This window comes from Epinephelus fuscoguttatus, linkage group LG19 (assembly GCF_011397635.1).
Source record: "Epinephelus fuscoguttatus linkage group LG19, E.fuscoguttatus.final_Chr_v1".
Taxonomy (NCBI): Eukaryota; Metazoa; Chordata; class Actinopteri; order Perciformes; family Serranidae; genus Epinephelus; species Epinephelus fuscoguttatus.
Genome location: NC_064770.1, coordinates 21,791,288 through 21,815,699, shown reverse-complemented (window position 1 = coordinate 21,815,699; position 24,412 = coordinate 21,791,288). Strand labels below are relative to the sequence as shown.

Genomic DNA, 24,412 nt, shown 5'->3' with positions numbered 1-24,412 from the left:
CCTTGACATTAGTACCTCTATCCTTAGTTAGTAAGTCTGCTATGTAGTTAACTGTGTTTATTGTTGGTATTTCCCCAGACAAAATTAATACTGTAAGAAGTCAAGCTATGAATGACATGGATCAAAGTTTTGTGGCTGTATTCTAGGTATTAAAAATACATTCATCCTTAAAATCACATTGTATCTAAATTTCACATTGACTTTGTCACATTGGCACAGCGACTATCAGCAGGAAAACTCAATCTGCTCTGCTTAGGGCTGCCCCCTTATAGTCGACCGAACTGTAGTCGACCAGAAAGGTTATTAGTCGAGATTTCATTGGTTGCTCAGTCGCACAAAAAACTCTACTAGGAGTTGCATCTCGTCAAAATAAATTAAAACCTATATGACTAGATAGTGTGGGAATTTAATTTGAAAGGACAGACACAGGAAGTGGCCATGCTCAGCAGTCAGACAGGAGTCACGTTACAAACCAATCACAGCCGACAGGTATCTTTCCCCTCTTACGTAAATATTCAGTCTGATAAATACGGAAAAGTTGATCATGTTAGTGCAGGGCTACCCAGAGCTTTACATCTGTCCCACAGATGATAGGCCTACACACTTATAAACAGCGCCTGGAAGAAGATCAGCTCTGCACTCAGGATTACAGGTAAATAGGCTATGATATGATGCTTGTTAAGGTTGCCTAGCAACCTCAGACGCAACCTGCTGGCAAGCTCTGGAAAGCTGGGATAAAAAAGGCATAAGAGTGCCGCCCAGCGCCCGACCTTGCATTTTCCAGGTGGTTAAAGATGCAGGAAATCCAAAGTGTGGGATCATTTTGAGAAGGTGAAGGATGAACCCAAGGTGATATGTAAACTCATCTTCATTGGTCGACTACAAACATGACGTATCATCTGAAACACGGAAGTAGCTACATGCCCATTACCCACTTAGCACAATCATTACTGCTTTGCCGACAGCGTCATCAACAGGCGGCTCGCTCAGTGTGTGACGTGCACTTGTAGATAAAATATAGGCCTATATTAATGAAGGTTCATTAGTACGGTTTTGTATTTCTCTGTAATGTAGCACAGTGTTAACAATGTTACTGATACTGTTCTGTCTCACACCTTCAACTCAAACCATTGTGTTGCCCTGCCCAAATATATATAATCTAATAATTAAATTAATATCTTAAATATGTGGGCGACTAGTCGACTAATGGCCCTAAATGACGACTATAGGTCAACTAGGAAAATTCTTAGTAGCAGGCTGCCCTAGCTCTGTGCAATATGTTGCGCCTGTCAAAAAAAGACAAGGCGCAAATTTTTATTAGCTTTTGGGACACTTCTAAAATGTGTTGCTTTACGTCTGCTAATATTACATGAACAGTGTAGAGTGACAGAGACCCACATTTTACTGAGTGCACTTTTCTAGTTCATCATTTGTTTTAAGAATTGTCTGCTATGGCAGAAAACCTGCCACAAAAACTGTTTTTAACTATGAGTCAACCTTTTGAGTCAAAGTCAGCAAATCTGTTTTCTGATGCAATACTAGGTACAAAATACAGAACACATGCAAACAAACTCCCACTACCATTGCAAACATTTGCAGGATAAAACACAAAAATGATGAGGAAGACTTGACATATCTTTAGGAGACCATAGCAACATCGTACATGTTGGTGGGAGGTAACCTGATGAGATACAGTATCCATGCTTTCCTCCTTTCCAGCCCCCACCTCCCTTTCTTCCTTCTCCGCTGCCACCTCCTATCACCCCTGACCCTGTGAAGCGCTCCTGGCAGACCTCTGTGGAGTGCAGGGTGGGGTTCGAGGGCAGCAGGGGGTGGATTATTGCCAGCGTGCTCGCTAGGCACACATCCAGCCTCCATCATCCAGACACCCAAGGCTCCTGTATGGCACCGCCCACAACATTGCACACTCCTCGGCCCTCTCTTTCTGCCTGTCGCCCCCAGGAACCCCAGCTTTCCTCAGCGCCTCCGGCTCACATAAATCAGCTAATCCTCCTGCATTATTAACAGTCTCGCCCCAGAGAGGGAGAAAGGGTGAGAGAGACATAGAGAGTGACAGAGAGAGGCCGTGAAGCCCCTCTTCACACACCACAAGAGGAGAGAGCCTCTGCCAAAAAGACAAGGAGAGGAGAGAGGGACAATACATAAAAAGGGAATGCCTATGTCAGGCGAGGGGATCTTTGAAGTTTAAGCTGATGTTAGGGGAGAAGGGAATTGAAGGAAAACCTTAGGAGGGTCTCGGATCAACTCATACACGACCAGATCAGACCTCTCACTGATCCAGTTTGGCCATAGAGTCTGTACTGGGAAAAGGGCATTGGTCCAATCTGAACTGTAGTAGTGCAGAATAATAATGCAGCGGCCTTCACCTCTGTCACGCCGCCTCTTGCTGACTCCACAGCCTGTCACTCAGTAAATGGCCCCTCCCTCTGTGTTATGTCTGCCGTTTGCCTCCTGCTGAGCAATATACTGGGAATGATGCTGAGCAAAAATGCCTTTCTCTCACAGTTGGCTCAAGCATTCTCATACCACCGTTGAATCTGAGAAAATGAGCAACACGCACACTGTTTTAATACGATGCTCTCCCTAAACCCACTCAAAGCCTAATGAATCAGAGGTGTCGGTGAGAAAGTACACAGGTTATTAAAGTGGGCTGGTGTACCTTGGTGTCGGGGTAGTTTCAGTTTGGGTGCCAACCAAAGCATTGCACAACAAGCAGAGCGAAGGTCTGAGGCATGACAGCACCGGTGCTGGACTCAACATAACTGTTTATTTAGCAGCTTATTAAATTGTGACATGGATCCAGGGAGCCTGCCACCTCTAAACCAGCCCCTTATAAAAGCTGTGTTTTTCCTGCCTGTTTATTTATTTCTCCGGATCTTAAGTGGTGCCAGCAGTGCACTTGTATGGGCTCTTAAGAAAATCGGGTCATGTGCATCCTAATCGGTGCCGATCCCTGACAGCGATGAAGATTAATCCTATTAAAGAATTAAAGGAGAGGAGAGCATTGGGATGGGGGAACCCCACCTCCCTCCCTGACATCCAAACATCCCACCCTGACACCTTCACTAGCACAGTTGTGTTCAAATGGGTTCAAATGTACAAACACAGAAACAAACACACAAATATCCCAGAACCTCTGGAGGTGGAGGTGTTAAGTGCTACTCCACCCACACCGGAGCGTGGGTGAAGGAGTCCAGTTTGTGCACAACAACCAAAACACACAGGCATGCACACACAGTAATGTGGGCCCAGGCAGAGGCCCCCGTGCACGGCACGGAGTGAGCAGCAGGCGGGGAGGCGGAGCAGGGAGAATGAAGGCCCAGTTGTCATGGGAACGAAAGAGAAACAGCGCTTGAGGCAAGGAGGCTGAATGCTAGCCATTACAACAGCAGTGGGCAGATGCAGTTGGTCAGTGTGCTGCTCAGCAACAACAGCCTTTCCAACCTACCTTGAAACCCCACCCAAGCTACTGTGCGGCTCGTAATCACACGCATGCACACACACACACACACACACACACACACACACACACACACACACACACACACACACACACACACACACACACACCTTTCTCCAGAATTTAATCTGGTTTCAGTTGTTAGGCTGCAGGGAGGGAGGTGTCATAATCTTTGCCCCTACTCATTAATGTAACTCAAGGGTGAGTGGTTGTTTGGTGTCTTAACAAGGAATTATACAGTAATAGGATGTAAAGGGATTCGTGGGCCAAGCAGTGATGAGAAAAAAAAAAGCTGAGAAGACAACAAGCACCCACCCACAACACGTTGTTCTTTTGAATGCTGGGAATCAGATCAAAATTTCCTCCTGGAGAAATACACACCCATTCACACGCACTTGTGTACTCTGGCATGCAAGCGCACACACACACACACACACACACACACACACACATACACATACACAAGCGCAGATCAACAACTACGCCTATTGTCTAAGAGAAGATAAAGTACAATTATTTCACTGTGCATCATATTTCCCTGTCTGCTCTTGAAAAATGAGCCAGGTTAGTCTGCAGCTCTCTGTCTTATCTACAGACGGCAGCCTGAAGGGACGGATGGACGTGTCGTCTAGACAAGGACACCAGACAGACAACGAGAGATGAGAGTGATGGTGACAAGAGAAGAAGAGAGACAGAGAGAAAATTACAGGTGTGACTGCATCAACCTGTTCTCCACAGCTCAGTGATCAGCCAGCGCCAGAGAGGGAAGTATAGAAGAAGGAGAAACACTAGGAGATAGAATCACACACACACACACACACACATACAAACATACACACACACACACACACACAGACCTCCGATCAAAGAGAGAGTGAGTGAGCACAAGCCAGTTGAGGTTGCACTGTCAGCGGTCAGTGCCATGTGGCAGCCAGGCTGTGTAGCTCTTCACAACGCACCCTGAATGATCACAGCTCATATACTATCCCTCTGCCATGTCTTGTAACAAAACACACACCCCTTCCATCTTGTCTCAAATAAATTAAATCAATATCAGCAAGAGTTAGAGGATCAAAGACAAAACAAGAAACATTTTCTTTTCCAAGATCTGCTTAAAATCAGCAGCTGGCACCGCTTCAAGTCTCCGCAGCCCAGTCGCCACAAAAAAAAAAGTTGGCATTGTACGTGTCTGCAAACCACGGATATGTTACATTTGTATGTGTCATGCACATCATATCAATGTTTCTAAAGTGATGTAGTTCTGATTACATGTATATGAGCTGATTTTGTCATCGGGAAGTGGAGGGGAAAGTGGATGGCTGCCACTGTTAAAGAAAAGAAATAAATAAGAAAAAAACTTGTTTGTTAGTGAGACATCGGCAGCTTTTCCAGCAGCGATTGTGCCACCACAAACTGATGTTTTTTAGCGAGACATGGGTTGCATTTCCAGCAGCAATTATACCTCCAAAAGTGAATATCTTAAAGCGAGACATTGGCAGCATTTCAAGCAGAGACTGCATCTACAGAAGCGCGGGTCTTTTAGCAAGACATCAGCAGCATTTCCAGCGGATATTGTTGCACCACAAACTGGTGTTTTATAGCAAGACATCGATTGCATTTCTAGCAGCAATTGTACCTCCAAAAGCTTTCTTTAAGTGAGATATAAGCAACATTTTTCAGTTGTTTTTTTTGCCACCAAAGGCAGGACTTTTTTAGTGAGACATCAGCTGCATTTCCAGCGGCGATAGTGCTTCCAAAAGTGGTTGCTTTTTTAGTTAGATGTCAGTGGCATTCCCAGTGGCTACTGTGCCACCAATAGTGGGGTTTTTGATGCGTATCATTGGTGACATTTCCAGCTGTGATTGTGCCACCAACAACTGATATTTTAAGCCAAAACATGATCTTTTCCTAACCATAACCAAGTGGTTATTGTGTCTAAACATCATTACAAGTTAACCACAGTGTTGCTGAAATTGACGCACAAATGTTACATATCAGTGGTTAGCAGAAACATACAATGCCAACATTTATTCTGACGATTGGGTTGCTCTCGGACACGGCAGGACAAGACACCGGAGCATATTGGTAACATATAAAAATGGGATTTCAGACAAGTTTGTTACGTGGCTGGGTTTGGCACATTAACACTTGAGTAAGCTGAAAGCAGTGAGTCTAGACTGAAGACAGAAGCGATGAAGAAAAAGCCATTTTAAAGTTAACTTACCAAGTGAAAACATATTGAGCAGGATGTGTCTCATCAGACTTTCCTACCGATGTAGCTCCATGTTTTGCCCAGGAATTCAGACGCCCAAGAAGAAGCCAGCCAGACTTTCCACACACATATTCACTCGTAAACACACAACCAGGTTTTCTGACCCTGTCTAGCAACACAGGGTTGGACTGGGCAACTGTACACACCGGCAGCCCCAGACAGACTGCAGTGCACACGCTACCCTGGAGGGCCGCTGACTAACCCAGCGCCTACTTCCTCACAATAAAACAGAAGGAATTTCAAATGGCTACTAAAGAGGGGGGATTTCCTTCAAACAGTCAAAGTCATCTTGAAAACATTAGCACAACTGGTAGCCAAATTCCTCCTCACTTCAGAAACAACTGTAGCAAGAGGTTTTTTGTTGTAGTTGCTTGCCCCCCCTCCCCATATGACAAACTCTCACGCTGACTTTATCTTTTTGGGTTGGTGGGTGGTTTCGATAGTGGGACTATGGGAGCGGGCCCCCTCTATAGCTCTAGTAGGAGGCTGGTCTGATCAGAAGCACACTGAGTGAAGTGAGAGAGCGAGCAGGCGGTCCAGTCCTGGAGCCGGGCCCAGTGCAGGGGTGGGGGAAAGTGCCAGCAGCGCACGCCTCCGACACTCTCCACACTGCGTGCCTGTGGAGTGAGTTTAGTGGATGTGGTCAGTGCGGGGGTGGGAGAAGTGGAAAGGGAGCGGGAGAAGCAGTTGGAAGAATGGATGGAGGAAGAGAGTGAGAACGTATGACAGGGCAACATCCAGAGGAGGGGCAGGGGGCGAGAGTTTAGACTAGAAGTGTAGATAAGGGGTGTGAGGAACTGTGAGAAACTTTGAGAGTGAAAGAGCAGCAGAGAGTGTGTGGGAGTGTGTGTCGCTGAGCATATGCGAGCCTCCATGTGTGTGATTGTGTGTGCGTATGGTGGTCGTCTCGCTGAAAGTTGACAGCCTGTGTTTGCAGAGTGGCTTCGTGGTCAGCCACTTGCTCGCGATTGAAGCGATGGCAGGGTAAAATGGATTCGGGGAATTTTTTTTTTAGTACTATGCAAATAAAATTGGCTCGGGGAGGTCAGCCAAAACACCCCGCCCACTTCACCCAGCTGTTTATACAATATACAAGTTGACATGATAGGGATAAGAGATTCTAATCCTAAACAAATTAGTCCAACTGGCTCGTCCTGGCTTGGCAGGGAGCCTGAAAACAACAATGGATCCACACAAACCGTGATGCTGCAGGGAAAACAGATAGGGGAAAATATCTCTGAGGGATATTTTGCTCTGGTGGGGGTGGAGCGATGTCAAAGAACATGCATGCATTCCACCAATATGTTTCTGTCCATCTATTCTCTTTCTCACCCTCTTTCAGTATTTGCACAGGAGTCCGCAAAAACATCAGCTGGTATCACATGTGCACCACTACCTGGCAAACCTCCTCAAGGAGTATTCCACTTCAACTTTACTGCAATTAATCATTCATAAAGCCTGAAGGGGTAATCATTGTCTAAAAGGGGCTCCACCTCTAATCCCATCACTCCTGTGCCAAAAGTGGTGTTTGGGGGGAGGTGGGGTGGCCGACAGGAAGAGATAGCAATGTCTGGAAGAGTTCCTGCTGAAGAGGTGTTTTATAGGCACAGTAAATAAGGAGCTGGACACATGGCACTGGTGGAGCTATTTGCAGAGGAGCAAACCAGGAAGTTTTTCTTTTAAGAGACAGTAAGAGTTCTGATTGTCAAAGTAAGAGCTGGCCATGGACCGAAGGCTACAACGGAAGAAGCTGGGGCATTGGGTGAGAGGTTAAAGGACATAGTATGCTCAATTTCAGGTTCATACTTGTTCTGGTTGAAAACCAAAATACATGTTTACATGCTTTGATGTCTGTGCTGGAAAACCGGATCTCTTCCTGTCTCAGAAGGCTCCATTTCAGTGCCTGTCTCTATAAGGGCTAATTCATAGTTTCCATGTCCGTGTGTTCGCTTTGGTCCATGGGACGTAAATGTTGGCATTCGACAACGTCCATGAGGGTCTGCACTGACCCTTGTGCGGACATGTCTGCGTGCAGCCCATTTTGCATGACTGCGGCAACATATGTACGCTGACTGCACATTCTCCAATCTCTTGCTCCACACTCCAGCCCAAAACACTGCTGTTAAGCCAACCACAACAGTTTGACCAAGCAGCATCATCTACTTTCACTGTCACCTGATGGTGGCAGCAGGACGGTAAACTCAGCTCCCAGCCCTCCTGTTTACTACCAGGGTCTGAAGTGGACCATCAATTGTACTGTGAATAGGACCACTTGCGCGTCAGTATGATCGCAGCTCTTTGCGGACGATCAGTGCAGAAAGTGTGTGCAAGCCTTAAGCCCCCCACCCGGGTTTACAGATCTTGCACATCTTGAGGTCTCTGGACTGTCATTGCAGCCCAGGCCCCCCGTAAGTGCATCAGACTTTGAAGCTAATTTTCGTAATGGCCAAACAGTGTAAATACATCAATCATGTGATGACCTGGGCCAAAAAATACTTTTCCTGTAGACTAACATGCCTAAAGAGACATCCGTAAATCAGTGAATACATTTTTTTGAGCATCACAACCTCTGAGGGCTTGGGATTTGATTCATTCAGTTCAATTACATTAGGAAAGCAACGTAACGTAGCATTAAACTGGCAATAGGTGGCAAAAGTCTCTAGTGCACCACTCCATGGGCCGAACACTGCGGAAGCAGTGCCGATCATTGGGTAATTTTACACGCGGCAGTTGAACTTTTTTTGGCTTCATATGCCACTGAGCAACTTTCATAGGAATGAACGTATGTGATGTGTATGAATGGTTAACTGAGTAGCAGGTGGCACCTTGTATGGTAGCCACCAGTGTGTTAATGACTGTGAGTGTAATGTGTAAAAAGACTAGAAGGGCACTAACCAAGAGCAGGTTATTATTTAGCTGTATGCAGCGGTGTACTGGCAGTCAGGAAATGACTGTGTATAGCGGCACTTTCTTACGTTAAAAATCACCAATTAAAGCTTCTTAACACAAGCAGACATGTTACTTGCAAACATCAGCATCTGGTGTTGGCATGTGGCTACATGTAGCAGTGTATATAATGTACACAGTTGCAGTAGTGCGCCTGGAGCAGATGACCATATAAAGAAATTCTTCACAAGCTGATGTCATCTTGTTGTCACCGTAGAAAAAATGTTGGTAACAGAATATTCAGACAAAGTCAAAAGCCAGAGGTTTTTGCTCACAGGGATTATTTTAACATGTGTTTACTTCATTATTTGAAACATTGTGCATTATGTGATAGAAAACAAGAAAATGCATAATAGGTCCCCTATAAGAGTAAAGCGCAGGGTAGGGCATGTGGGACAGGTTTAATGATACTGGTAGTTTAGAAAGAGCACTGGAAACTGGACAAGAGTAGCTGGCACAATAAGGGTTGGTAAAAAAAAAAAAAAAGGTAGGGTTTGTTAGGTTTGCGCTTGTCTTGTGGACCTGTGTTTAGGTGCACTACTCGCTGTGATCCGTGTGAAAGTGCAGTTAGTGTGCTGAGTCACTGGCCTCATCTGCGCAGAACAAGCAGACATTCCAGGCTGGGACACAGGAGGTGGGAGGACAGATTCGAAACAGCAGCAGGACCAGGCCAGGACAAATGAGCTCAAGGCCCATTACCTTCCTTTTACACCCACCCACACATGCACACTCACATTCCCTACTCCCACAACACAGATTTAATAGCACACACAAGAAAAAGCTATGTCACAACACAAAATCACCGAACTCTGCTTTCAATTTCTCTCATTCTACTTTTTCTCTGAGAGAACTTAAACGCTCATGACGTAACAGGATGTGCACATTACACTAGGCCAAGGGTGTATTCTCTCCAAGCACCACCTTGTTATTTCAATCAGCATTTTACTTTGTTAAATCCCCCTCCACGCTACCTCATAAAGCAATTGCTTTTTTGGAGGGTTCAGATAAAATGTAAGTGTTTCTTATGGAATGGCCTGACATTTTGCTGAGCGCTTGCAGGGCCAGAAGCACTTTGTTCTTTGTATACAGGGCAGCTACACACTCCTCAAGGAGAACCATTTGTTATCTGTCCAAACTTTGGTGAGTGTGCTTGTTAACTGACCCATTGTTACATGAGGGCGTTTCAGGGCTGTTTGCTGCGTTCCGGCTCTTTATTCCTGAGGCATGAAATTGTGATTACCATAGTGGGGCACATCCATCTCGTTCTCTCATCCACACACGCACGCTGAACATCCGCATTTGTATTTTGCTTTCTCTCTCCTTTTCTCTTCCCCTCTCTAGTTGTCTCTGTCTTCCTCTCTCATGATATACACACACACACACACAGAAACACACCCAAACACAAAAAGAGCCGCCCACAGCTGCGTCAGGCCATCTCTCTAACAATCCAATCTGTTTTCTTTCCCATGATGTTTCCCATTGGCACAGGGAGGAGAAAATCAGATTTACTCCCCCACAGGGCCCATGCAGTTGCACTGATATGGAAAATGATTTCAGTGCTGCTTGAGCCCATAAACATTATTTTGGTCTCCCCTGTTAATGACACATTTCTTCCCAGCATTGTGGATCTCACAGAGGAAGAGATGAGTGTAAGGGGGGGGCTGAAGAAGAAGAAGGGAGGAGGAGGAAGAGAGGAAGGGGGGAGGAATCCTCCAGGGCCTCACATACAACAGGGGAGTCCTTCACCCCTCAAACTGCATCCTGACATCCAAGACTTCTCTCACCCTCTTCCTTACACACACATACACACACAAACACACACACACACACACACACACACACACACACACACACACTAATCAACCATGCAGGAACTTAAATTGTCACAGCCTTCAAATAAAGCCCAAAAAAATCAGAGCACAAAGATATCCCCGCTGGAAAACGAGCAGAGTCAAAGAGGGATTTCTCACCTCCCTCTCTCTCTATCTAGCTGTCAGCCTGATTCCAAACACACTGCATTTGGCTCCGGGGCTCAAAGCAGCCCCACTACAATTGTGTCATACAGCCCACATATCTTTTATTGGTGGTAGCAGCCAATATAGCAACCAACCCCCTCCCCTTCCCCCCTCCTCCTCTTGAACACAGGGATAAAATTTGTACTTTTAGTGGTAAGTTACAAACACTCTCTGCCCGAGGCATATTGTCAACGAGAGGAGCACGCCGTAGCCTCGAGTCCTAAACACAAGTCATTTAATATGATGGTGTTAAAAAGAGACTCCAACAGGCCAATAGCGAGGCACTAAACCTCCCATTTGGCATCCATTAAAACCCATCTGCAGGACCAAATAGAGTGGGGGCGAACAGGAAATGGCCGCGTTAGATATGACTAAAAACTGTCCTCCACTTTTGAACATTCTCTCACAGGTCTCTCACTCTCCAGATCCAAAAATGGGATTTTCATGGTTCTCCTGTTCCACTGGAAACATCACGTGGAATGCTCTGGATCTGGTTTGTTTTACAGCTGATGACTGATCTGTCTAAATCCATTGGTTTTATGCTCTGGCCAAGGGGATGGATGGGTGACTAACGGCGGCTTGCGTGCCATGTTTCAGCCGACGCAGCCAGAGCTCAGCCAGCCAGGTCACGGACACAAACATGCCTGGTAGTGGGAAAAGGCAGATTAAAACAAGTGCTCAGCACTATTCTCTCTAATTAGTCCCCTGTTAACTTTTGAACTTAATTGGTTAATTGAGATGTGGTTAGACTGGGCAGGTTTCCCCTCCCTCAGGGTGACCATACGGCTCCAGTGTTTCAGCCTGGCACTGCCTGGCACAGGAGGTGGCTGCCTCTCTCTCTCACTCACTCTTTCTCTTTCTGTTTTCTAGCATCCCACCGCTCCAGTGACGAGGAGTAATGATGCCGCACAGGAGGCAGTAAAACTGTGTTTTGCGAGTGTGTTTTAGCAGAGATTGTGCCCATGCACTGCACATATGCTTGTGCCACATCAAAGCAGCTCTTTGACTACCCAGTCCTGGGTGGTCTAAACCTCTCTTCTCTCAACCAGCAGTGCTGGATAGATAGGCTTCGAAAAAGTGGAGTGTGGATGTGGGTGGATGTTACCTCACCACAGGCGAGTGTGTTCTGTGGAACTCAGAAGTCAGTTTGCTTTGGAGGAGACATGAACAGCGTGAGGATGGAGAATAAAAGTGCGGTGCAGTACATACACAGATAAACACACACACACAACTCCATAGGCGTCACATTGCTCGAGTCTCCCCATCTCCTCTGCTTGATGTATAATGATACCCACAACACCACATAAATCTGCAAGCAGCTCGACTCATTGGGGCAGATTTTGCCTGCTGTCTTCCCTTTTTCACTTTCATCCCCTCTTCTCCCTTTGCTCCTTCGAGCCCCATCACTCATTCCCCTTCTCGTTTTTCCCTTTCCGTCCTCACACCCTCTCCATCATCCCTCCATCACTCTCCCTCCTTCCCCCTGCTGCTCAGCTCCATATTTCTGTCCTCCCTCATCACCTCGCTCTCTTCCCTCAGTTGCCGTCATCCGCGTGCTTCAAAATGGAAACACTTTCTCTTCATTTTTTTTGGGTTTTTAAAAACCGCTTTCCCTCCCACTCCCTCATCCCACTTGCGCTCTGTTTCTCTGCTCTTGTTCGTCCATCAGTTTTCCGGAGGCCTGGGAGGGTAATGAACGTCTTGTTTTATGGGGAGTCACAGGTTCACCCCTCCCTCCGTCAGAACCGCCCATAAATCAGTGTCCCAGCATTCAACTGGCAACCAGGGCTCGTAGGAATGTCCTGTTCTCTCTTGTCCTCCCATCCTCTCTTCCTCCCTCTTCCATCTGTGGCCCGGCGCCTCCTTTAGGTCACGGAGAGCAGTGCTGGGCACGAGGGGCCTGGTTGAAGAGACTGCTTTGCTGCTGTCCTCTGAGTTCTCTTGGATTGGCCTGTAATATGATAAAGTCCTGGAGTGATGTGTGTGAGAGAAACAGAAGGCAGCTCCCTGCTCTGGCTTCTCTCCGTCTGATGTAGCCTGTCAGAGGCGCAGAGACAGAACAGTGCAGATAACAGAGCCGAGAGCCGCCGCGTCAGCCAGCCAGCCCAAGGTCTTTCTGCAGCCCTGAATATAATTTGCTGCTGGTTCACAAGGGGAACAAAGGAGAAATGTTTAATTCTTGTAGCGTTGGCCAAGACAAATGCAAGCGTTTTTGTTCTGATAACCTACAGACAAGGGGAGGGATGGCACCTTGGTAGCCAAGGCCAAACAATATACAGTATTACCTTGTAAAGAACACACTGTATAATGTGCCGGCGTCTCCTTGACTTCTGTTGTTGCAAAACGTCTTAGCCAGGAGGACAATACTCCAGTTGGCCAAAACAGATAACCACCTTCTTTCCCACTGTAGCAGGCTACACTTTCAAGTGTGTACAAGGTCAGCCAAATCACACAGTAAATTCTTTTATGAAATGCATCTGACAAACTGAGCTTTAAACTTGAGTTATGTCTCCCGACTGCTGACACTGGTCATCCATGGAATGCCGCTGCCGGGGCCTGCTCAACATCTGCAGCAACACACTTGAGCAGAGATGAGTAAAATTAGGAGCATTTCCTGCAATCTGTACAGAGAAGAGAAGGTCACCCTCACCCAAACATGAGCAGATGAAGTGTAACATAGAGCAGGGCAGCCATAAAAAGCCTCTCCTCTCCCTTCTCCAGCTGGTTAGCTTGATGTAGGTTTTAACAGCTAGGAGTAGCAAAGGCACAATCCAAGGTCAAACCAGGGAGACGGAGGGGAGGGATATCATCTTGATCAACTGCTCATGGCTTGTCTGTCTGGTTGGTTGGCTGCACGGCTACCAGTGCTGTCGTCTATCTCCTTTGCGGTGATCACATCGAGTCTGCTGGACGGGTGGGCGTGCCGGACGGTCACGTGTCATCCCAGCTCATTCTGTATTTGCCTGCAGGTTGCATTCGGAGAGGAGGAGGGAGGCCTAGTGGGGGTTACAGGAGGCTTGCAGCATCTGATCGAAGTTAACAGATGTGCTGCAGCTGCTCGTTTTGTTTGCCATAACACATCCTCAAACACACACAAATACAGACTCGCTGAAAAGGCACACAAAAATAACCACTATATATACATGTTAGCAGGATGGAAATTAAAATCATATATTTTCCAACTGCTCAATAGCACCACTGGCAGTGTTTTGGGTCTCAAATAAAAACCTTACATCCCAGAGTAACCATTAAAATGACTTTGAACAGTGTGCCTATGAGTGCACATGTTGGCTTTTCTTATTTTTCTTTAATATACGCTTGGCTCTGCTGGCCATAAAACATGTCAGCACCTTCGTGTTGGGCCAGCAAGCCTCAAGCAATGTGGCAGGCCTGACCAGTGAAATGATTTGGGGAATCTGTGGAAGGAAGACAGCGAGTCATGGTTGCAGAGTTAAAGGGAGGAGGAGGTAGCGCAGAGAAACCTCAGCTGGGTGTCCTCATATCCACGGGAGAGCAACAGCTTTCAGCAGGTTATCACAACGCCAGTGTGAGCCAAGCTCAGTCTAAACCTGGCAGAGGCCATAATGGAGAGTTAGAGGGAGGCGGAGGGGGACGGGGAGAGACAGGGAAGGAGAATAAAGAAGAGTTATTAGGGTGATGTGAGGCAATGAGGGGAAGAAGGCCTACCGAAATGTTTTGACACAGAAAAACAGCACATGTGACACAGGTACTTAAACAGGGGTTTGAAAAGCAAACTGCTGCCATCTTTCTTTCTGTAGCCCCTCGCTTCCCTTTCTTTCTCTCTGCTCAGCTCGACACACAAGTGATAGCTGCAGCCGCAACTTCCACAAACTGCTCGTTCACTTAAAAGCCCGACGGCAGAGCTCGTCTCATGACTGTCAGGCTGGCCTTTATTCTTTGCCAGGTTGAGCAGCGCGAGAGTCCAGGTCCTTCACCCAGATTACTGACATCCTAAACACCCCATTATTTTCATGAGCTCACATGAACGCCAGGCAGTCTGGTAGCATGAACAGCCCACGCCGGGACCGCAATTTCATTATACTACTGCTGTACAGCCCCGCTTTATCAGTCAGACATTGTTATGTGACATATTGATCACAGGCACAGCATCAGGAAAGGCAAACCAAGCAAATGTTTGGGGCCCCCCAAAAACATTTTGGAAAAGGGGCCCTTGATGGCCATTCATATGGGCAAATTTTGCAATGACAATTATAAACCCCCTTAAACCTCCCATAAAGACACTGTACAGGACCAGCCCTGCCCTAAAAGTCTTAGTCTTTTAAGCCCTGTTTCAACCAAAGTGTAAACGCTAGGGTGAAGCGTTACTTTAGGTTCCAGAGGTACCATACCAAAAGTGTTTGGTGGAAACGGGGCTTTAGTTTCCACTATATGAGCTCACCTTGTCTGACATTCATAGTAACATTACCTGTCGCTGCTCCGATCTCTGTGGCTGTCTGTGAAACTGAAGGCCATATGATTCATGATGTTAAGGTTGGCTAGTGTTGACTGTTGTTGGATATAATGCCATACAACACAGCAGCTACGATGCTAAGTTATGATACTGATTTGTTTATGTTGTACATTGCAAATATGCCCCAAGCTGGATTCCTGGCTGTCTGAATGCCTTCAATTTGAACAACTGCTAATATTAGCTCAACGATTCTTAAACTGTGTTAAGCTTGCTTACCTTTCTTTTGAAAGAAATCAGTCAAAATGTATGTTTTTTTCTCAGTTTGCTTTCTTTGCCTTTCCTTTCTTTCTTTTCTTTTTTGGAACTACGATTTTCCTTTCTTGGGGAAATACATGACAGTGTTAAGGTGGTGCTCCAGCAGCATTTAGCAGGCATTCAATTTGCTCTTGCTGCATTTGAAGATGAATTCTAGTCATGGGTGGACTAAACCATTTTGCACCTTTTGAAAGGAGTGAGATGGGCCTCAATGTTTAGTCTCTCAACTCATTTATTTAGCCTATTCTAATTTGTTATGGCACTAATTACTTACAAAAATTTAAAAAAAAAAACTTCAAACCCTCCGTCTTTGGGTAATTAGTCCCACTTTCCCCCCATTTTGACACCCCTGTACATACTTTAGGTGCAACCATCAGCACAATGAAATAAGTGTACCTCTCTGGTCACCAGAAATGAAAGAAAAAACAAGAAGAGGAGGAAAAAAGTGACACCAGGAGGTGTTGGGGGGGGGGGGGGGGGGGCCTCGATGGGCTTCTTTGCCTCGGGCCCTCCCAGAGTCCAGGATCACCACTGATATTGATGCCAGCATCAGCAGCAGCTCTACCATATGACACATTCCCTCACGGCCGGTGTGTGTGTGTGTGTGTGTGTGTGTGTGTGTGTGTGTGTGTGCATTGTAGAGTGTGGTTTCTATCTCCTTACTGTATTTGTTCTGGCACAGTGTTCTATTGTGGGGCTGGGCTTTGCACTCCTCAGATAAGAGAGCAGTTATGTCAACACTGGGTGCTGTGAAGGAGCCGCCTGGTCGTGTTGACATTCTACAACACTGCTTATTTACTCTGACCACAGAGTTCAGCCATCATCTAGCCTCTAATGCACTAATGACCGGAGGCCTCCCGGGGTGGAGCCCCCTCCTGGCTCTGGCCGGTACTGGCTCTCTCTCAGCTTGTCAGGTGAGAAGAAAGATGAGGGGGCTGGGGATAACTAATGGCTTTGAAAAACCCTGAGTTTAAAGCAGACTGCCAGCAGATTCCGGAAAAAAGGTTGACGAAATGCTTCTCACAATACACACAAGCCCTTGTCGACGCAGGCAGCATGAGTCTGCATATTGAGCTGAGCTGAGCAGCCCTATCAGTAAAGAGCCAGTGGAGCAACCCATGCATAATTAGGGAAGGGGGGAGGGGGTTAATTGACTTCTTTGAGAAAGATCCTGATTTCTATCAGCCAGTCCCATAATCATGTGAGCCAGGGCTCTCATTAAGCCCCCTCCCTCATTTATCTCTCTTCCCCTCTAACCCTTTACCCTCTCCCTCCCTCGCCTCTCTCCTCCCCCGCTTTGAAAAAGGGTGAAACCCCCCAACCGCTCTCGCTGTGTCCTCAGCAGGCCAGGAAGGGGTGAGGCAGATTTATAGCCAGCACCTGAGTGAGTAAGGTGCACACTGGCACATAAACACACGATGAGTGCACATTCACGTGCACACACTAAGGCTCCAGACTGCAGTTGACCTGAGTGTGACCCCAGTGCCGTAATGTACTGGGTAGCAGGTATTAGCAGCAAACCTGTGTGTCCCTGGGGCCACAAATGTTCTCTACACGCACAAACAGTGTTGCACACAAGATTCAGACCTGATGTTTTGTTTTTTTTATTTCCTACAATAATGCTCAAACCACAGTGCAGCGGGAACAGCACCATAACAAGTGCTTTGAATTATTTACAGACAGAAAGTATACACTGCCTAATGACACGTATCCTTACCACAAACAAAATACATTACGCTGGCATGTCAACACCTATGAATATTTACTAAAACATATCCACTAAGACAAGCCTTTTGTACCACATGGTTTTAACCAGATACCAAAAAAAAACAGCTCCCTCCTGGCTGCCTTCCTTTTCTCTTCTCCTTTCTCCCTTCCTCTGCGTTCTTTGGAAGCAGTGGAAGATTTGGGGAGAAGCTGAATTCCATCGAGAGAGCGAAAAAAGGATGACGTGGAGAAAAGAGATGAAAAGTGACAAATGGGAGATTTCCTTCACAAGCTCATAAATCAGAAGACGCGGGCAGGGGCAGTATGAGGCCTCCCTCAAAAACTTTTTTTCCCCCCTTTCACAGCCAGCGTTAACCACCCCTCTCCCTTTACATGCACGCAAACACACACCTACACAAACATATGTGCATAATCACATACACAAGAGCACACACTGTCTCCCAGATGGTGTGTGCTGGAATGGCATCCCCCTATTGCTCTCCACCAATCTGGTTGTGGCGCAGTGGCCTGCCTGACTGGCACAGAAACACGTCTCATAAAATCACTTACAGTTAGGAGTGGTGCGGGCTTCAAAGCAGCACGCCTTCAAACCAGCCCTGTTAAAGGGTCTGAGCACGCGTGCTGAAATAAATCCTGCTCATTCTGTCACATAAAAATACACAGGGTGGAGGGCTGGGGGTGGAGGGCTGGGTGGTACAGCTGCTGCTACAGGTAAGTGGGACAGACAGACGAGGGAAGACGAGGGAAATGAGCTCTTCAGAGCATTTGCTATATGCACACAGTAGGGTGCCAGTAGGGTGCCACACACTGGGTGAGGATGTGGAAGTGCAGAGCGCAGAGGCACCCCACTGGGTTTGGAGGTATCTGCTGAGTTGGTGCGGAGCAAAAGGAGTGAGCAATGGGAGCAGCTGTCAGCAGTCCCTTTTTCAACTCCAGTGTTTGTGCGGGTGAATATGAACCGTTGTGTATGTGAGATTAAAAAGCACTGTTAGACTGGACATATGTGAGCTGTGGACGGAAGAGAGGCGGCGACTACGCCCTGGTTGGAGAGCGGAGAAGGCTCAGTCAGTGCTGAGAAACTTGAGCCCCACACAGGACGGTCCCAGAGACTGCCGAATTGATGGAGATCCAAAAGGACTTAGGATCTGCTTTCATTCTGAATGTTCACCATCTGCTTGGCTGGAAAGAGAAGCCACGGAGCGGGAGAAAACTCTGTCAACTGACAGATGAGACAGTGAGCGTAAAAGTGTGTGTATGTGTGTCGTTTGTGTGTGTACTTGTGCAGACAGTGTGTCAGTATTGATCCTCAAAGCATCTCCACTTTCTGAAAGGAGATCTGTCAAATGGGGATACACACATTTGCACACACACACATATCCCCCCCACCAAAAAAAGAAAAAAAAGGCGTTAATACATTACGGACCTCATAGATTTCTCTAAAATAACAGACATCTGCAGCACCATCACATGTTCCAGTATGCCTGAACATCCTCTCCCTCCCACACAGCTGCAAAGTTTACTCCATCTCCACCATGCCAGTGGTATTGATCCAGCCTGTTTCCATTTCTACAGTGGCGCCCCCAGAAATTTTTCATAGGGGTGGCCAGATGGAGCCACTGAAAATCTTGGGATGACATTTTGAGTCCTGTCTTAATGTGTTATGTATGTGTATCCACATGTTAGGTGATTCATTGTTCTTCAAACAGGCCATTTGTTCAGCTTTAGTTTGAAGGAGTACAGTAACTGTAAGGAATGGACTTGCGCTTGTTCCGTCCCTTTCTAATATTTTCCGACCATTCAAAGCGCTTTTAAGGCCTTGACACAGAGTCGACAGTCTGCTGTCGTCAATGTGGGGTCACAGGTGAAGGTCTTTCGCCCTAGTCAACCTGGTGTGTGCCCCTCGTCGGCCCTGGTTTGCTATTTTTTTGGCCAATTCAACATGTTGAATCAACAACGGTGAAGGTGGAGCCCGTCTGTTACCCTGATGGGCAGTTCAGCTGAGCACACAAGAGGAGAAACAGAAGTGAGGAAAGTAAACAAACAGCTAAAGCCAAGAGGGTGTGAGATCAAAACAAACTTGTTATTGTCTTTAGCAGAAACGTTTTGTGTATGGCAAATATGCTCTATTCATTCAGTATTGGATTGTGTTGTTGATGTGCTAACTGGCTAACTGGCATCAACACGGTCTTCCAGTTTCCCTTTCTAAATGACGAATACACACTGCTGCAGTCTGCTGGTGTGGAGAGTTATTTCCTCGCACACAGGTGGAGAACGTACATGCTGGTTGGCCGTCTGCTGTCTTTGCAGTGTGTTCCCGAGTAACTCTTTGACTGAGACACAGGCATCATGAGGTGCTGGTGTGTCTGGGCCTTCAACCATTCACACACACTGGGAGCAATTTGGGATTCAGTATCTTGCTCAAGGGTACTTTGACATGTGGACTGGAGGAGCCTGGGGATCATGGACTAGTGGACGACCCACTCTACCTCCTGAGCCACAGCCACCCCAAGGAACAAAACATTTACTGGGAGAGTCTTCAAGTTTAGGAGCAATTTGTTTAGCAGTTTTAATTTTAATTTAATTTAAGCCCCCTTCCCTAATGCCTTAGGTTGTCTAGTTTTACAAGATACCAGCTTAAAAAATGAGGGTGCCACAGCCTCTTAAAGACTTAATATCAGTTTCCAATTATTTTTGCCAAGGGGTGGGGGTGGGCGCCAATTGTATCAGGAGGGCCATGGCTTCCTCTTGGAGACGTGACTGCAGCTCTAGTCCGGTAAAGCCCCGTTACCAAGGATGACCACTTCTCTCCTCATACTTCACTGCTCTGTTACACATTAGCCAGGAAGGTACAAACCTTCCACATCACCAAAATAAACTGAACACATGTCCTGTTTTGTTTCCTAACAACCACACAGGAATCCACATCTGTACAACCAAGTCCATTTATGATCCCTCAGCAGCCATGGTCTACTGCTGACCTCCAAAAACCCTCGCACATTAAAAATGTCTCCTGTAGGTCTCTCGTGAAATCCCCCGAGCAGCCCTTCGGCCCATCCATGACCCATTGCTAACCCGGGGAGTAATCAGCAGAGATGCACACAACAAAATTCCTGTTACTGTGTTGAAAGTTCTCTCCCTGACCTCCTGACCCCACACAGAAACCACAATGATGTCTGTATTCCTTCTGTCTAGTTAAAAGAGAGATAACACGGGCCTGAGGGCCTGATGAAGAAACAGCAGATACACTCCCATAACTGTCATCCCATATGCTGGGATTGCGACGTGATTTACAGCATTCGCTGGCAAAAACAGTAAACCGCAGCTTCTAGCAAACGGGGGCGTCCGCACACCTGAAAACAAGCTGTTCCACAAAAAAAAAAAAAAGTAGTAATTAAAATTATGAGGTGAAAAATGAACACAGCTTCTTAAAATTCTTACCTGATTACTTATGCAACAGATTTACAGTATATTGCTGTATAAATCCATCTGTGTGTGTTATTATTCTGATTACTGTCACAGATATATCGGCTAATCAACGTTTTAATTGAAGCAGGTGGATTTACTACATCCCCCAACAGCCCCGTGCAGAAGTGGAGAAGAGAGAGATGGATGGAATATAAAACGCCCAGGGCTGAGGTAGAATTAGGCACCTGCATCAGCCCCCCGTCCACCCCCACATGCTGCCCTCTCAGCTGCCTGCCACTCTGTTTCCTCTCTCACTCCTTTTATACAATCTCTCCACCACACAGCTCCTTTGATTGCTCTTTCCCGTGGGCATACACACACACACGAACACAACACATGCGTACACAAAAACTCAAACGCACAAAAAAAGAAAAAAAAAACCCCACACTTCTTCTGTACTGTTCAGAGACAGTTGCGCCAGCTGAGTTTTGATTTGGAAAGAAAAGTTGCCTCCGCTACAAATAACGACAGGCACTCAAAAAACAAGCGGAGCACAGCTATCACACGGAAAACACACGCACAAACCCGCACGCACGTATGCAAGCAAAATGCATAACTCACAAAAACATGCAAAAAGCACAGGAAACCACTCTTAGAAGCAAGTTTAATCACAGATACACACAGGCAGCCACCCACACACAGCAAACACACACACACACGTGCGTCCACACACCCTCCCATTATGCTGTATAACCAAAAGGCATTCAGCCATTTCAGCAGCGTTCTGAGAGCCAGCCAAGTGAGAGGTCTGTCAGTGCATTAGCCAGCATGTAATCATAGCCCAACCTCACTGCAATTAGAAGTGGTTCTAATTCTTCGCTGGAAACACTGCCTTCTCCCACCGCTAATAGTTTACTTTACTCCAACAGCTGACAGACCCAACCCTGCCTCCCCGCCTCGGCTTCCTAAACACACACACACACAGACACACCCACAGCTGTAGCTCGTCTGTCAGTATGGGAGATCAAAATGGATCCTGGGAATAGTCCCCAGCCATGTCCCACTTGTGCCACATCAATCCCATGAGTCTTTAGGCTGTGCCACAGTTCACCTATGCGGTGGAGCTCTGTGACTAAAGGCCTCCTCTCTGCCTTCCCTCTCCGCTGCCTTCGAGGAAAAAAATATCTCCCATTTTACCAAACATGACAGAGAGAAATGACAGCCAAATCATGAAACAATTGCAAAAATAAAAACCCGAGAGCTCCTCAAGGCTCTCTGTAGATGAGGCGGGCGTGTGAGGGGAGGGTGGCCAGATAGCGCTGGGGAAACGTTAGCTAATGAAGACTGAGGAAGAGGGAGCAGTCCCTATACTGATGGTATTACTATTAGCCTGTGAGCCGGTGCACTTGGGTGTCACTTCAAAGCATTCCCCACTATTAATCAGAGACTATCCAGCCCTCCAGCAAGGGCCCCGCTGGCTGTGCCGCTAACTACCCCCCTCAACATCAACACAATGGAGCCATCATTACGGCCGTTACGCTACGCCTCGGCCAGACAGCGCACCTTTATCTCGGCATATACGTTACATACTCACGGCCAATTAATTTACCTGCCATGTCTCTGAATAAAGGGTGGAGTGGGTGGTGGCGGTGGTGGTGGGGTGTATGCAAGCACACATTTCCATTCTGTAGTGGTTTATATATTTGGGTGGGGGATGGGAAGCAGGAGCACCTGGCTCAGGTTGCATCCAGCGGGCTGTGCATTTGGCTTCCGGGGCACTTTATGAAAGCACCTGCAAGAGGCTGCAACCTGTCTGGCCTGGACCCACAGGCCCAACCCTGCCCTGATCTGGCTCTCACCTGGCAACCCTGAGCGGGCCGGCAGGGCTGACAGCTTCCCCCCTCCAGGCCCCCCTGGCCAACAACAGCCACTCAGCTGGATATCAGCCACCAAGCTTGAGGATTAACTACCACACTGGCCCTGTCTCTTTAATACGAGATACATTTTATACAGTGCTAATCCTTAACATCAACTCTTTCTTCATTTGTTTTGACTCTCATGATGGACAGCACTTTCTGCCAGGTCAAGGCGAGAGCCCGCGGGGCAGGGGCAAAGGAATTATTCTCTTTTTCCTTTTCTTATTGTGAACTGAATGTATCAGCGAGGCTAATGGGGAAACTGCATCGCCTTGTTTGCCCGTGCTCGCTTCTCGTAAATTTGCACATTCATGTTACATGAGGATAAGAGAATACGATACAAGACCCTCCCCCCTCCCCCCTCTGTCTCCTGTTGTACTGTACTGAGAGCCTGCAGACTGTAGCAGCGCTGAGGGGATGAGATAACCGTTCACCATTGTGAGAAAAGGCTGTCAAAGCTTTGTTTTTTTCCCTCGCTCTCACTTCTCTCTCTCTCTCTCTCTCTCTCTCTCTCTCACTGTCTCGTAAGAATATGAAAAAGCTGGAGCAGTGGTTGCAGAAATAGTCCTGTTTCTATAATTAGATGTAAACAGACGAACCAGACTCTCAAGCTTGCTCTGTCCCACTGGCCCCACGGCCTCCCGGGAAGCGAGATGTGTGAGTGTGTGTGACGTGCCAGTGTGTGTGTGTGTGTGTGTGTGTGTGTGTGTGTGTGCGTCTGCTTGCAATGCACCAGTAAGTGTATGACAGCATGTGACAGTGTGCATCTAGTCTTGCTGTCGCTCTCCTCTTTCTCTCTCTTTCTGTCTGTCTGCCTCTTTCTCGTGCACACACGCGCACACACACACACACACACACACACAAACCCTCTCTGTCCCCTCCCCCACGCTCACTAGAGGGTAGGTCAGTGGCCGTGCATGGCGAGCGGAGAAAGCACGCAGCACCGGCAGACAAACACACATCTGTTGCTGAGGAGCCAGTCATTTGCCCCAGATCCTCAGGACACGTACTGTACCAGAGGAGGCAGTGTAGCCTAGTGGTCACACCAGGCAGAGGGGACAATAAAAAAAAACACTGTAGGACAAGGTGGAGGGCAGAGAGGGACCCACTTTGAGAAACATGGGGAAGAGGGGAGGTGGAGGGGCGGGGGGACTGCAGGGAGGAGGAGACAGGAGTATGGACATGGATCATCAAAGAGCGAACATGCAGACATGAAAGAATTTGTGGTGTAAAACAAGTGATTTGACAAATAAAGCAGAAAGGGGAGGGAGGGAGCAGGATTTTTGTGCTAATCAATGTCAGAAGGAGCACAGGAAACCCATGCGAGAGGGGGAGAAAGAGAGAGCCAGGAAAACGAGAAGGAGAGAGAGCAACAAGTTCCCCTTTGGATTGAGGACTAGGCAGCTGGTTGGATGGTCCCAAGAGACTTATTAAAATGGAATTCCTGATGCTAATCTTTGTTTTCTCACAAAAGGGCTGACACATCCTTGAGAGGCATACTGCATGTATATTTAATGGCAAATCTCTGCATATATTTAGCAGCACACCTCATTGTTTGGTACCGTGTGTCACCACCGCCCGCTGTTCCCACTGACAGTCACAGAAACGTGGGCCGTTGTTTGAGTTTATCTACTCTCAGTCCTGCCCCTCCACCACATACCATCTACACTTATGCATCATAGTCTGCAATTTGAAAATGAGGAAGCCTAGTATGGAGAAAATATGACATAAAAGACAAGCAAACAAGAACAGAAAGGACGTGATGTACAGGAACAACTGCTGAGTTTCCCTTTTTATATGAATCCCATACATTAACGATATGTGAGCGCTACAACAGAAACTTCAGCTGGCTCTCTTGTTGAATTTCATCGAGCTGGACAGGCAGCCTGTGCGCTAAACTGG

General features: G+C 47.1%; 1 protein-coding gene across 9 annotated transcripts in view; it reads right to left on the bottom strand.

Moving 5' to 3' along the window:
- Positions 1-24,412, bottom strand: part of LOC125879490 (BAH and coiled-coil domain-containing protein 1) — a 100,054-nt gene that overhangs the window by 41,882 nt on the left and 33,760 nt on the right. The window contains exon 1 of one of the 9 annotated variants that reach the window (XM_049561414.1): positions 5,706-6,159. The exons of the other annotated variants lie outside the window; for them this stretch is intronic. Within the exon in view, the coding sequence (XP_049417371.1) occupies positions 5,706-5,739 (34 nt within the window). The 5' untranslated portion in view covers positions 5,740-6,159. Of the gene's footprint in view, positions 1-5,705; positions 6,160-24,412 lie in introns of those variants that run through there. 9 annotated transcript variants of the gene reach the window in all.